This window comes from Palaemon carinicauda, chromosome 30 (assembly GCF_036898095.1).
Source record: "Palaemon carinicauda isolate YSFRI2023 chromosome 30, ASM3689809v2, whole genome shotgun sequence".
In the NCBI taxonomy this organism is placed as follows: domain Eukaryota; kingdom Metazoa; phylum Arthropoda; class Malacostraca; order Decapoda; family Palaemonidae; genus Palaemon; species Palaemon carinicauda.
In genome coordinates this window covers 81,343,525-81,358,524 of record NC_090754.1, presented here as the reverse complement: position 1 = coordinate 81,358,524, position 15,000 = coordinate 81,343,525, and the positions used below count along the sequence as shown (strand labels likewise).

Genomic DNA, 15,000 nt, shown 5'->3' with positions numbered 1-15,000 from the left:
ACTACCTCCCATCCACCGCAGTTTTTCTACTACCACTTCAGATTCGGGGCAACCGCGAAGAAATGTGCCAAGGATTGCCAATGGCCAAAAAACGTGTAAGTAGGCCATCGCTTGTGGCGGTGGCCTCCCGTGTTTCTAATCTTTTCTTTTTACAGGATGCAGGAACGGGCGTGCGATTTTTGGTAGACATTGGTGCTTGTCATTCTCTTTTGCCAAGGAAACTCTTCAAGGCACGACGTAGTCTGTCTACATCTGCCGACGTCCACTTGGTAGCTGCCAACAAATCTGCGATACCCACCTACGGTTACGAGAACCTCACATTATCGTTCGGAAACGGTAAATTCAATTGGAAGTTTCTCGTTGCTGACGTCACAATGCTAATCCTCGGTGCGGATTTCCTCTCTCATTTCCACCTTCTGGTCGATGTCGCCCACCGACGATTGGTCAACGCACACTCGTACTTGTCGACACCTCTTCAACCCGCCTCCTCTAACCTCGCTCTCCACATTGGCGCACCCACGGATGCCTACGCCCACCTCCTCACGTCGTACCCGGAAGTTTTCCGTCCAGAACTTCGCCAAACGCCCACGGTTCCTGCCAAGCACGGTATTTATCACCAGATCAAGACGACCGGACCCCCAGTCTTCGCAAAATTCAGACGTCTGGCACCGGAACGATTGGCAGCCGCCAAACAGACGTTCGCCGAAATGGAGGAAATGGGCCGCCTGAACATGCAAACAGAACCGGATCACTACCCCCTCCCAAACATTGCCGACGTGACCTCCTACCTGCACAAAGCGAAGGTTTTCTCTACGCTCGACCTCCTGAAGGGGTATTATCAGGTGCCTATGAACCCGGAAGACATCCCCAAGACCGCCATCACAACTCTGTTTGGTACATACACCTTCAATTACTTCTGTTTTGGCCTTCGTAATGCTGGGGCAACGTTTCAACGTCTCATGGATGGCATCTTAGGGGACCTCCCTTTCTGTGTATGTTATGTGGACGACATACTTGTGTTCTCCTCCTCAAAAGAGGAACACCTCCGTCACCTGCGCATCGTGCTCGACCGCCTGCAACAAAACGGCCTTGTAGTCCGGTACGACAAGTGTACCTTTGGCGCCAACGAAGTGTCGTTCTTAGGGCACCGTATCACTCCTGAAGGAGTCCATCCCCTCCCTGAGAAGGTAGCAGCCGTTCAGAACTTCCCCGCGCCCTCGACCGTCAAAGCTCTGCAGGAATTCTTGGGCATGATCAACTATTATCACCGTTTTCTGCCAGCCATTGCCACCACTCTTGCTCCCCTCTACGCCTCCCTCAAGGGCAAGCCAAAGGACCTGAAGTGGGGTCTCCTTCAAGAAGCAGCCTTCTGCAATGCAAAGAAGGCCCTATCAACTGCTGCGGCTCTCACTTTTCCTATCCCACACGCCCCTCTCCTTCTCTCCACCGATGCCAGCGACGTCGCTATTGGTGCAGTACTCGAGCAGGTGGTCAAAGGCTCGCCCCGCCCATTGGCCTTCTTCAGCAGGAAACTGTCCAAGGCAGAATCGGGTTATTCAACCTTCGATCGAGAATTGCTGGCGGTGCACTTGGCTGTCCGTCACTTTCGCCATTTCTTAGAAGGTACGCCCTTCGTCATTCGCACAGACCACAAGCCTCTGGTGCATGCCTTCACTCGACAGTCTGACGCCTTGTCCGCCCGTCAGCGCCAAAATCTCTCCGTCGTGGCTGAATACAATTGCACCCTCCAATACGTCCCTGGGAAAATGAATCCCGTTGCCGATGCCCGGTCAAGAAACACGTTGGCTGCCGTTCAACTGGGATTGGATTACAACGCCCTGGCTGAAGCCCAACGACAGGATCTAGAGTATTAAGCTTGTAGGACATCCTGCACGTCCCTCCTTTGGGAAGACTTTCCCCTCGAAGACTCTAACACCACCCTCCTCTGTGACGTCAGTACTGATAGTCCTCGACCTTGGATTCCTGCTCCCATGAGCCAACATGTGTTTGATTTCATTCACAGCCTTTCACATCCCTCGTGCCGTTCTACTGCACAGCTGCTGAAGGCAAAGTTCATTTGGCACGGCATTTCTAAGGATGCTAAGGATTGGGTCCGCGCCTGTACTTCTTGCCAAACTTTCAAAGTACATCGACACACGGATTCAGGAGTGGGCACCTTTCCTCAACCTCAGCGTCGTTTCGCACACATTCACGTCGACGTTGTAGGCCCCCTACCCACATCACAAGGACATCGTTACCTGTTTACTGTCATCGACTGCTCCACTCGTTGGCCTAAAGCCATTCTCATGGAAACTGCAACGTCCGTCTCATGTACATCTGCCTTACTCTCTGGATGGATTTCAAGATTCGGTATCCCTGAGCATATTACTTCTAACAGGGGAACCACTTTCACCTCTCAATTGTGGACGTCATTAGCGAATCTCCTGGGCATCACCCTACATAAGACAACGGCCTACAACCCCGCTGCTAATGGAATGGTTGAACGTTTTCATCGCACCCTCAAAACAGCTTTGATGTCCCTCTGCAAGGATTGCAACTGGTTTACTCAGCTTCCCTGGGTCCTCCTGGGACTAAGGACCACTCCTAAAGACGCCCTCGACGTCTCGGCAGCTGAAATGGTGTATGGCGACCCGTTGGTCGTCCCTGCCGAATTTGTTCCTTCTACAACCTCCTCCGACGATCTCCAGTGCATACGTCACGTCATGGGAAAATTTACTCCGTGCCGCCAGACTTACAAGCCCCAGCGAAGCATCACATACCAACGGACTTGCACTCTGCAACGCACGTCTTCCTGCGCAACGACACTAGCAAGCCACCACTAACGCCCCCTTACACGTGCCCTTTCCTTGTGATCCGACGCAGTCCGAAAGCATTCCTACTAAACATTCGGGGCAAAGAAGACTGGATCTCCATTGATCGTCTAAAACCTGCTTAGCTTCTGCCAGATGACCCGCCTACAGTTCGCCTCTCCAGATCAGGGCGCCCTATTTAACATGTACAGTAGGTCATTTTTAGGGGGGGAGCCATGTACCAACCGTGTGTCACACAATTGTACATAATTATTTTGTATATATTATGCTTGTATCTACGCTCTTCCCTCGCACTAAAAAGAACCTGAATGATCATGTCTCCGGTTTTGCTCTGTAACATTGTCTGTCTCTCGAACAGGTTATGTCCTGTTGCCTTGAGGTTTTGTATATAAAGGACAGTGTTCCTTAATAAACAACTCAGTTGATTGCATCCTGCTTTTGAGTTCACAACCCTCTCTCGGCCCGTCACATAATATATAGCATAACATCAGATATCTATACACCAAATATATACTGTATATATATATACATATACATATATATATATATATATATATATATATATATATATATATATATATATATATATATATATATATATATATCCAAATAAGCCATATATATTTTGATATATTAATGTCTGGATTCTCTTAACGACCTCGGGATCAGAGCCCCAGGCGAAATCTCACAAAGACAAGAGCTTGGCTCCGGCCGGGAATCGAACCCTGGTCGGCAAGCTTATATTGACAGTGACTAACCCATTCGGCCACGAAGTCACTGTCTATATAAGCTTGCACCCTGGTCGGCAAGCTTATATAGACAGTGACTAACCCATTCGGCCACGAAGTCACTGTCTATATAAGCTTGCCGACCAGGGTTCGATTCCCGGCCGGAGCCAAGCTCTTGTCTTTGTGAGATTTCGCCTGGGGCTCTGATCCCGAGGTCGTTAAGAGAATCCAGACATTAATATATCAAAATATATATGGCTTATTTGAATATGAAAAACACGTAAAAATGTGCAAAATTTATCATATATATATATATATATATATATATATATATATATATATATATATATATATATATATATATATATATATATATATATCGCTCACCTAATCACGGAAACAAGGAGAAAGTCTCGTTTATACTCAGGATTCTAGAGAGATCACTAACCTCTTTGTTAGCCTTGTTAGGTATTGAACAGGCACGCAATTGTTTACATGAATAACCGACTAAAGGCACTTGCCTTTGCTTACAACATCTCGGTTGCAAAAGGTATCTTGAAATTCTTTATGATTGAGTCAACTTTATGATTTAATAACAAGAGACTCTCATCTTATCCTCATATAGCAATTATGTTTACAGTTATTGCTAATTTGTGTTCCTCTTTTTTTTTATAGTTGATATAAGAAAGATCTATTTTAATGTTGTTACTGTTCTTGAAATAGTTTACTTTATCTTAAAGATATTCTTTAACATTGATATTAGAGATCTCTTGGTTGAGGGTACACTCGGGCACGGTATTCTATCTTGTTTCTCTTCCTCCTGTTATTTATAAGTTTTTATAACTTATGTGTGCAAGATTCATTTAAATTTTATTATTGTTCTTGAACTTTTAAACTTCTCTTGTAATTTTTACTTATTTCCTTTCCTCACTGGGCTATTTTCCCTGTTGGAGCCCTTGGGCATATAGCGTCTTGCTTTTCCAACTAAGGTTGTAGCTTTGCTATTGATAATAATAATAATAATAATAATAATAATAATAATAATAATAATAATAATAATTATATTAATAATGAAAATTTTTTATATTGAAAAAAGCATCGAGTGTGTCTAGAACTTAATAAACAAATACATCAGAAAGTTCAGAAAGTTTTTTTAACGTCAGTTTCTTTATTTCTATTGTAGGAAATAAAAAAATGGCTTTGAAACAAAATAGCTTAATTTAACTCTTTTAACAATTCGGCATTAGTAAACAAACACTTTCTAGATATCATATGTTTTGTAAAACAATCTAGTGATTTAATAGCACAAGAGCTAATATGCAAGCTTTAAACATTTTTGGAAATATGTTTGAAAAATGATATAGACTTATCTATTCGCATGAATAGATTAACAATAAATAAAAGTTATTTATTTCACATGGTTATTTACAAATGGTGTATCCCTCCAACACTAATGATAGAAATAAGATGCTGTCTCTACAAGAGACGAAGGAAGAGAGCAGCTCTCTCTCTCTCTCTCTCTCTCTCTCTCTCTCTCTCTCTCTCTCTCTCTCTCTCTCTCTCTCTCTCTCTTAATTCAATTATAAATTATAATTATAAGTTACCCGCTTATTATGAAATGAATGATGAACGCGTTATTGAAAAATACGGCTGAATTGGTACCAAACCTTACGCAATCTAACTCAAGATGCAGATTTTTTCATTGTAGGCCTACAGACTGGCGTAAAGTAGCCAATTGGCGTACTGCTATGATTGGGACAATGTTAGATATCTCCTCGATGATAATGCGTTCCTCCATTGTAGATAATGTACGCATCCTACGAAATTTCTACAGAAAATGTCACTAACAACAACAAGTAACAATAACATTCTCTTAATAGCGACTCCAGGAAATGTCGACGGAAAGTGTCACGAACTACTGTACACTCAGCCGTATTTCAGTAAAATACTGGCGACTGTAATTTTACCCTACATTGTTATTATCTTTTACGGGTTGATGCCCGTAATATAACTCCTTTACGTCAATATAGCTGCTTTTAAAACAGCAATATTCATTTCAAAACTTTTACAGTCTCTTGCTTGAGAGTACACTCGGGCACACTGTTCTATCTAATTTCTTTTCCTCTTTTTTTGTTAAAGTATTTATAGTTTAAATAGAAAATATTTATTTTAATGTTGTTACTCTTCTTGAAATATTTTATCTTTCATTCTTTCCTTTGCTCACTGGGCTATTTTCTCTGTTGGAGCCCCTGGGCTTATAGCATCCTGCTTTTCCAACTAGGATTGTAGCTTAGCAAGTAATAATAATAATAATAATTTGTCTTGTTTTTATTTTTTTTATGGCAAATTTTTAACAGGGTATCATTCTCTAAGTAGCGACTCCAGGAAATGTCTACAGAAAGTGTCACTAACAACAATATGTCTCATTATCCCCCTCCAGGTAGCGATTGCACAAATAATTGAAAATCAACGCAGTTGCATCTTGATTTGTGGACAAACTGCCATGCACCACGTCGTCACAGGACTGGAGAGGATCAAGGTACAGAGGATGCCCAGTAAACCCTTCTTTGTGTAGAATTAGGCAATCGTAGATGTTCTTCAGGCTGAAAGGGACCATCGAATCCCAAATAACGACCTCTGTGTCACGCAGGGCTAAATGCTGGAAGAAAACAGAAGGTTGATCATGAATAGAGGTAAAATCCCTTAAAATTATCTTTTTTTCTTCTATAACCATATGTTTTTACTATTATTATTATTATTATTATTATTATCCTCATTATTATTATTATTATTATTATTATTATTATTATTATTATTATTATTATTATTATTATTATTATTATTATTAAGTAGTAGATCCTCTTTCAGGCAAGTTTTTTTTTTTTTTAAATGATGGCTGCCATTGAGAAGACAGAGTATAAGATCAATGCAATTGAGGCAGACATTATTATTATTATTATTATTATTATTATTATTATTATTATTATTATTATTATTATTATTATTATTATTATTATTATTATTATTACTTGCTAAGGTATAACCCTAGTTGGAAAAGCAGGATGCTATAATCCAAAGGGCTCCAACAAGGAAAATCGCCAATAGAGGAAAGAATATAAGGATATAAATAAACTACAAGAGAAGTAATTAACAATTAAGATTAAATAATTTAAGCACAGTAACATCAGAATAAATATTTCATATATAAACTAAATTTATAAAAACTTTAAAAAAAGAACAAGAGGAAGAGAAATAAGATAGATTAATACGCCCGAGTTTTCCCTCAAACAAAAGAACTCTAACTAAAGACAGCTTCAAATGTTTTGGAAATAACACTAAAAAATTAAAGTTTTAATAGTTTATATAGGAAATATTTATTTCAATGTTGTTACTGTTCTTAAAATATTTCATTTTTCCTTGTTTCCTTTTCCTCACTGGGCTATTTTCCCTGATGGAGCCCCTGGGCATAAATTATAGTATCCAGCTTGTCCAACTAGGGTTGTAGCTTAGCAAGTAATAATAATAATAATAATAATAATAATAATAATAATAATAATAATAATAATAATAATAGTATATAATATGGTTCGCATTGAAAGTAGTCTCTTATCTTGAGATTTTCTAAATCTATCCCACTTGCAATTATTACTACTATTACTATTACAAGCTAATAGTTGGAAAAGCACGATGCTGTAAGCCCAAGAGCCCCAACATTGAAAAATAGCCCAGTCAGGAAACGAAACAAGGAAATAAATAAACTACATGAGATGTAATATGTAATCAAAATAGAATATTCTAAGAGCAGTAACAACTGCAGTAGATATCATGATCTCCCCTTCAGTGGATGAGTATCACTAGAATATCAAACTTAACTAAACCAAACCTAACTTAATTCATTGCCTTCCCTGTGCAAGAGTCTTCTCCATGCAGTTTGGTCCCTTGGTGGCATTAAAGGTTTTAAAGGTTTAAAGGCTACTCATGAATGGCAGAAGCAAGGGACAGTAACATTGCTTTAGCAAGCAGTACTTTGCCCTAGAGACTGACCAAATATACATATCAACCCCCAAGTCTCCTCTCCAACCAAGCTAGGACAGTGAATGGACAGGCAATGGCTGCTGATGACTCAGCAGGTAGGGCTACAGGCACTCCCAAACCCAGGGAGGGCCAGGCAATGGCTGCTGATGACTCAGAAGGTAGGCCTATAGGCTCCCCAAAACCCTCCATCCTTAGATCACAAGGATGGAGAGGTAGCAACCAATGAAGGAGCCAACGAGTTTGAGCGGGACTCGAATCCCAGTCTGGCGATCACCAGTCAGTGATGTTACTGCATTATTATTATTATTATTATTATTATTATTATTAGCCAAGCTACAACCCTAGTTGGAAAAGCAAGATGCTATAAGCCCAAGGGCTCCAACAGGGAAAAATAGCCCAGTGAGCAAATAATCTAGGAGTTTATTGTAAAGATATACACTAAATTTTGTTATGACTGACACCTATGTTATAGAATTGTCTAATACTCACCATTGTTTCGTCCATCCAGTCTGAAGCCCAGGGTTCTTGCCGAGTTACATGAAGGAGCCTAAATAACTTCCCCGTCTGTGTCGTAGGATGGGTTTTCGTGACATACTCAAATATAGCTGTTTGTCTGTGAAATGAATAAAGTTCTTGGTTAAATCTTTAGACCGCTTATAATTCACTAATTATCTATCTATCTGTCCGTCTATCTATCTATATATCTATACCTATCTATCTATCTATCTATCCATCTACCTATCTATCTATCTATATATCTATCCAATGGCAATCTTCAGAATAATCATATACCGATGTGCAAAGCATATGACGAGAATAGAGAGGATGAACTGGAAAATATTTATTCATAATCCCCTCGGAATCAAATTATCTTGAAGTAATTAAAAGACAGACTTATTTTCATGAAGTTTTAACACCCTGTATAAAAGTGAATCATATTTGTTGGTCTGTAAAGCAAAATGGAGGCTTTTATTGAGAGAGCTAAAAGGTTCCCTGTGGGATATAGGCTAGTTAAGGATAAAGTTAAACTTTCCACAATTAATGGTCAATTAAACCAAACATTTTATCATTATCATTAATTGCTAAGCTACAACCCTTGTTGAGAAAGCAGAATGCTAAAGCCCAGGGGCTCCAACAGGGAAAACAGCCCAATGATGAAAGGAAACATGGAAAAATCAAATGTTTTAAGAACAGTAACATTAAAATAAATATCTCCTATATAAACTGTATAAACTTTAACAAAACAAGAGAAAGAGAAATAAGATAGCATAATGTGCTCGTATGTACCCTCAAGCAAGGGAACTCTGCCCCAAGACAGTAGAAGACAGAGGCTATGACCCTACCCAAGACTAGAGAACAATGGATTGATTTCCTAAGAATCTATGGCTTTTATTACGTTTGGCTGACCATAGAGGAACTTTGCTCCTCATATATACTGTTGCTCGCCTTTTGTCCTGTAAAACTCTAAGGAGTTTTGTCTTTTAGCCTGAATGACCGCTACAAAACTTCCCACAGGGTCAGACCATCTATACTTTTTTCTGCCTGTAGTTTATAATACTTTTAATTAATGGTTTAAAAGCTTAAAGGCAGCTCATAAATGGCAGAGGCAGTGACATTGCCCTATCAAGAAGGACAATGTCTTGAGGCTGGCCATATAACATAGGATCAGAGCCCAAGCACCCTCTCCACCCAAGCTATGACCAAGGAAGACCAGATAATGGCTGCTGGTGACTCAGCTGATAGACCTATAGGCTCCCTCCAAACCCCCATCCTTAGCTCACAAGGATAGTGAGGTTGCAGCGACCAAAGGAACTTAACGAGTTTGAATGGGACTCGAGCCCCAGTCTGGCGATCACAAGTCAGGGACCCTTTAAGCCACCACAACCGTCAAAGAAAGAAAATATGCATCTAGTACATCTATATTAAGTTTTGAATTAGAACTTTGATTATTTCACATTACCTTGGGCGTGTCTGGCACACGGCAAGTACCATAGTTCTCTTAGATAAAGCATTTAAGACCTTAGCTACAGGCTGCCATTCGTCCAACAAATTAACCGAGCCTCGCAGGCTTTCCTGTCTCAAAGTAAATTCCTCAGTGATGATCCAGGGTCCAAAACCTGTAATATAAAGTTTTCATTAAACAGGGGGCTTAGTAGGGGGGGGGGTAGCAGACATGCCCCCACAGATTTGAGCAGACTAAAATTTTTCGGGCAGAGAAGCCAGTGCAGCAAGACTATTCAACTGTCAGATTGTGAATGCTACCCCAGTCCAAGAGTGTTTTATATATATATATATATATATATATATATATATATAAGTATATATATATATATATATATATATATATATATATATATATATTTACATATACTGTATATGTATGTATACATATATATATATATATATATATATATATATATATATATATATATATATATATATATATATATATATATATATATACATATATATGCATATATATGTACAGTATATATATATATATATATATATATATATATATATTATATATAATTTATAAATATACATTATCATATGTATTATATTTATTAACATAATTGCTTGGATTTACAGCCAATTTTTTTTTTCGGGCAACGAAAGTTGAACACCCCCATTAGATAAGAAGGGTCCCGTACTTTTATGCTAGATATTTACCTTAATTGTTCACTGAAACAGAAAAAAAAATACTCAGCAGAAAATAGAATATATGTTTGAAAACAGATAATTACCACTTTTTTTTCACAAACTAACTAAAACCTAAACTTTATGATTAAAAGTTCATTGCTTTTTTTCTAGATATTATAAAAAGTTATGGGATAATTGCCCCCTTAACTCATTTAGCTACCATTTTCCATTGCCAATTTTTACTGACGTAAAGATACCATAGAAAAATAGAAAAAGAGTCTGAAAAGATTATTATGATTAATGGCCTTCCACTGTTTTGGGTTAGGATTCTCTAGCTTGAGGGTACACTCGTGCACGCTTTTCTATCGAATTTCTCTTCCTCTTATTTTGTGAAAGTTTTAATAGTTTATATTGGAAATGTTTATTTCAATGTTGTTACTGTTCTTAAGATATTTTATTTTCTTTGTTTCCTTTCCTCACGGGGCTATTTTCCCTGTTAGGGCCTCTGGGCTTATAGCACCCTAATTTTCCAACCAGGGTTGTAGCTTAGCAAGTAATAATAATAATAATAATAATAATAATAATAATAATAATAACCAAAGGTAGAATGACATCCTCAGGAACCATCAATGAATTTGAGATTATTTTGTTTACTACTACTACTACTACTACTACTACTACTACTACTACTACTACTAGTAATAATAATAATAATTATAATAATGATAATAATAATATTACTTGCTAAGCTACAGCCTTATTTGGAAAAGCAGGATGCTATAAGCCTAAGGGCTCCAACAGGGAAAACTAGCCCAGTGAGGAGAGGAAAGAACGATATAAACTATGAGAGAATTATGAACAATCAAAATAGAATATTTTAAGGATAGTAACAGCATTGAATTAAAAACTAAAAAATAAATAAATAAATAGATAAATAATAATAATAATAATAATAATAATTAATAATAATAATAATAATAATAATAATAATAATAATAATAATAATGACTCGATAAAGAAATATTCAAACATAAATGACAAAATTTTTATATTTGGAGGTTTTAAGAGAAATTATGAAATCACTCACTAACCATCAACAACAATAATAATAATAATAATAATAATAATAATATAATAATAATAATAATAATAATAATAATCTGGATAAAAACATTTAAACGAAAATAGCAATACTTTACAGTTGAAATTTTAAAAGTAATTATGAAATCACTCACTAACCAACAACAACAACAACAACAACAATAATATAATAATAATAATAATAATAATAATAATAATAATAATAATAATAATAATAATAATAATAATAATAATAATAATGACTCGATAAAGAAATATTCAAACATAAATGACAAAATTTTTATATTTGGAGGTTTTAAGAGAAATTATGAAATCACTCACTAACCATCAACAACAATAATAATAATAATAATAATAATAATAATAATAATAATCATAATCTGGATAAAAACATTTAAACGAAAATGACAATACTTTATAGTTGAAGCTTTCAAAGTAATTATGAAATCACTCACTAACCAACAACAACAACATCAGGGACTTTTTCCGTCTTGTAAGCCCATTCCTCCAGCTGCCTCTCCGGTTCGTTTCCACTGTACGTTCCATATGTCTTCAAGCCTTTGGTGGCCCAAACGAAATCGATCCTGGTATCCCTCTCTCCCACCACACTGACAGTTTGGAACTTCCTCGTGTGGTGCAGGAAATAGGTTTCCAGCTGACAGAAGTTCTTTCCTGTTAAAGAGTGGAGTTCTGGTTTACTCTGTACCAACCGTGTGTCACACGATCGTACTTAGTTCATTTTGTGCTTGTATCTTCGCTCTCCCCTCGCACTAAAAAGAACCTGAAAAATCATGTCTGCTTTTTTCCTCTGTAACATTGTCGATTACTCAACATGAAAATTCTTGTTGCTTTGAGATCTTGTATATAAAGGAGTGTGTTCTACAATAAACTAACTCAGTTGCTTTCCACACTGCCTTTGAGTTCACAACCTTCTCTCGGCCCGTTACAACTCGTTTCTAGGATTTTAGAAAAGGGGGAGATTTGTGCTGTGTCTGGAAAAATTCTACCATTCATATCTTCCTTGCTCTCATAACTAAATGCAAGATCTATTGGCAATTGTCATAAGTTTTTATTGCTTGAAGTTTTATTCCAGCTTTGACCACGTTGTGGAATGATCTTCCTGATCGGGTAGTTGAATCGGTAGACCTTCAAAAGCTCAAATTTGCAGCAAATATGTTTCTGTTGAAGAGGCTTACATAAGTCTTTTTATGAAAGATCTGTTTTCATGTTGTTACTGTTCTTAAGATATTTTATCCGTTCAATGTTACTGCTCTTAAATATTTTATCTTAATTGCATTTAACTGCATCAATTAATTTTTCCAATTTGGCAAAGTCTTATTTCATTGTACCAGCTAACTGAGGACCATTCGTATCTTGCTTGCTTTCATATTTACATTGGTTTTTCATTTTCAAATTGAGCAAATGTGTATTGTAATCTCATAATGGTAGAGGGGAAGTAATGTATTAATTTTAAAATGATGGCTGTGCTTGTGAGAGTAAGATATCCTGTGTTTTAAAGAATATCTATAACTAATTTATGTTGTTCGAGGCAATACTTTTAATATTTCAATAATGATATGTAGAATATAATTATGTCTCATTTAGAAGGGGAGTAATGTATTAATTCTAAATGCGGACTGTGCTTATAAAATCAAAATATCCTGTGTTTTAAAGAATATCTACAGTCAATTTATGGTACTCAAGGTAATACTTTTAAAAGTTCAATAAAGATATATAGAATATAATTCTGTAATTGCTTTATAAGAGGCCCTTTGACAGAAGTCTCTTTTAAATATTAGTTATGAAACTTTTCTTAAAGGTATACCTACGCAATAATTATGTCATCAAAGAATTTTATATCTATACTTTCACTGAATAGTTATTTGTTATTTCATGAAACATTCACAGTAATGAGATTAAACATGAAGTAGCGACTAATACACTATGATGTCATAGACATTGATAAAAAACTCATTTTATGAACCCTGGACTGTATATGTAGTCATGGTCTGTTATGCAAGTACAGCTTAACTCAAACGTCCACCGTCAGACACTGGGCATTACTTTTACAGAGTAGAACTGTGGGACCATGGTTTGTGTCAGCATATTTTGAATTCGACTGTACATACCATACCTGAGATGTGGTATTGAATGTAAACCAATTTAAGCTCTTGGTCATATGGAGGAGCCCTTTGAACATGGCCCTCATTTTTGAATCTCCAACGTAGGCAGATCCATAGAGGGTTAGTTCTCCTTCGTCTCTCCTCGGCGCAGGTTATGACGTCATCTGGGGTGTAGAGTCTTACTTTACAGCCCATGTAGGGAAGATGGCCTTCTGTCAGCTTCGTTTTGTGTTTGATGGGAAGATGCAGGAACGTTAGATTGATTACAATATGCAATCTTTTTATATTTAGCTATGTTAATTTGTTGGGATGAGAATCTAGCAAATTCATATCATCTTTTCAAGCAAAAATAAATTTACACACCCACTAAATCATGAACTTTTTTTCAATATATATATATATATATATATATATATATATATATATATATATATATATATATATATATATATATAATGCTATGTCCTAAAATCATCAAGGAGAAAATTCTTTAAGTTCTTCAGACATTGACTTGAAACACTTGGACAACTAATCTTTTAAGTCATTGCTATTTCTTTTTATGTGGGGCATAAGTTCGAATCCTTACCCCGGCTTATGCACTTGATAAGAATTTCCTCTTCGGGCTATTATTCAATGTTTAAAACTATTTATATCTTAACTTTAACAAAAGCAACACATGGACACACACACACACACACACACACATATATATATATATATATATATATATATATATATATATATATATATATATATATATATATATATATATACATATATATGCTGTATATATATATATATATATATATATATATATATATATATATGTATATATATATATATATATATATATATATATACATATATATATATATATATATATACATATATATAAATATATATGTGTGTGTGTATATATATACACTGGTGTACATAAATGTATGTATATATATATATATATATATATATATATATATATATATATATATATATATATATATATATATATACATGGTCTTTCATAGTCTCTTTGATAAAGAGAGGTCTTGCATGAAGGTACACTCGGGCACACTATTCTACCTTATTCCTCTTCCTTATGTTTTGTTAATTTTTTATGGTTTATATAGGAAATATCTAATTCAATGTTACTGTTCTTAAAATATTTTAATTTTCCTTGTTTCCTTTCCTCACTGGGCTATTTTCCATGTTGGAGCCCACGGTCTTATAGCATTTTGCTTTTCCAATTTGGGTTGTAGCTTAGCGAGTAATAATAATAATAATAATAATAATAATAATAATAATAATAATAATAAAAATAATAATAATAATAATTTTAATAATAATAATAATAATAATAATAATAATTCAATTTGATATTTGTCCCCCGTGTTGTGTCAAAGCAGTTTTTTACTAATAACAATCATTTCAACTACCAACGGTAAGTATTGTTGACATCATTACTGAGAGAGAGAGAGAGAGAGAGAGAGAGGAGAGAGAGAGAGAGAGAGAGAGAGAGAGAGAGAGAGAGAGAGAGAGAGA

The 15,000-nt window shown here is 36.0% G+C and overlaps 1 protein-coding gene across 1 annotated transcript in view; it reads right to left on the bottom strand.

The window, feature by feature from the left end:
• The window catches only part of LOC137623622 (uncharacterized), a 64,131-nt gene that overhangs the window by 17,990 nt on the left and 31,141 nt on the right, over window positions 1-15,000 (bottom strand). Inside the window, exons 3-5 of the mRNA XM_068354455.1 lie at window positions 11,798-12,010; window positions 9,555-9,711; window positions 8,084-8,207 (exon numbers count right to left, since the gene is read on the bottom strand). Of these exons, the coding sequence (XP_068210556.1) occupies window positions 8,084-8,207; window positions 9,555-9,711; window positions 11,798-12,010 (494 nt within the window). The remainder of the gene's footprint in view (window positions 1-8,083; window positions 8,208-9,554; window positions 9,712-11,797; window positions 12,011-15,000) is intronic.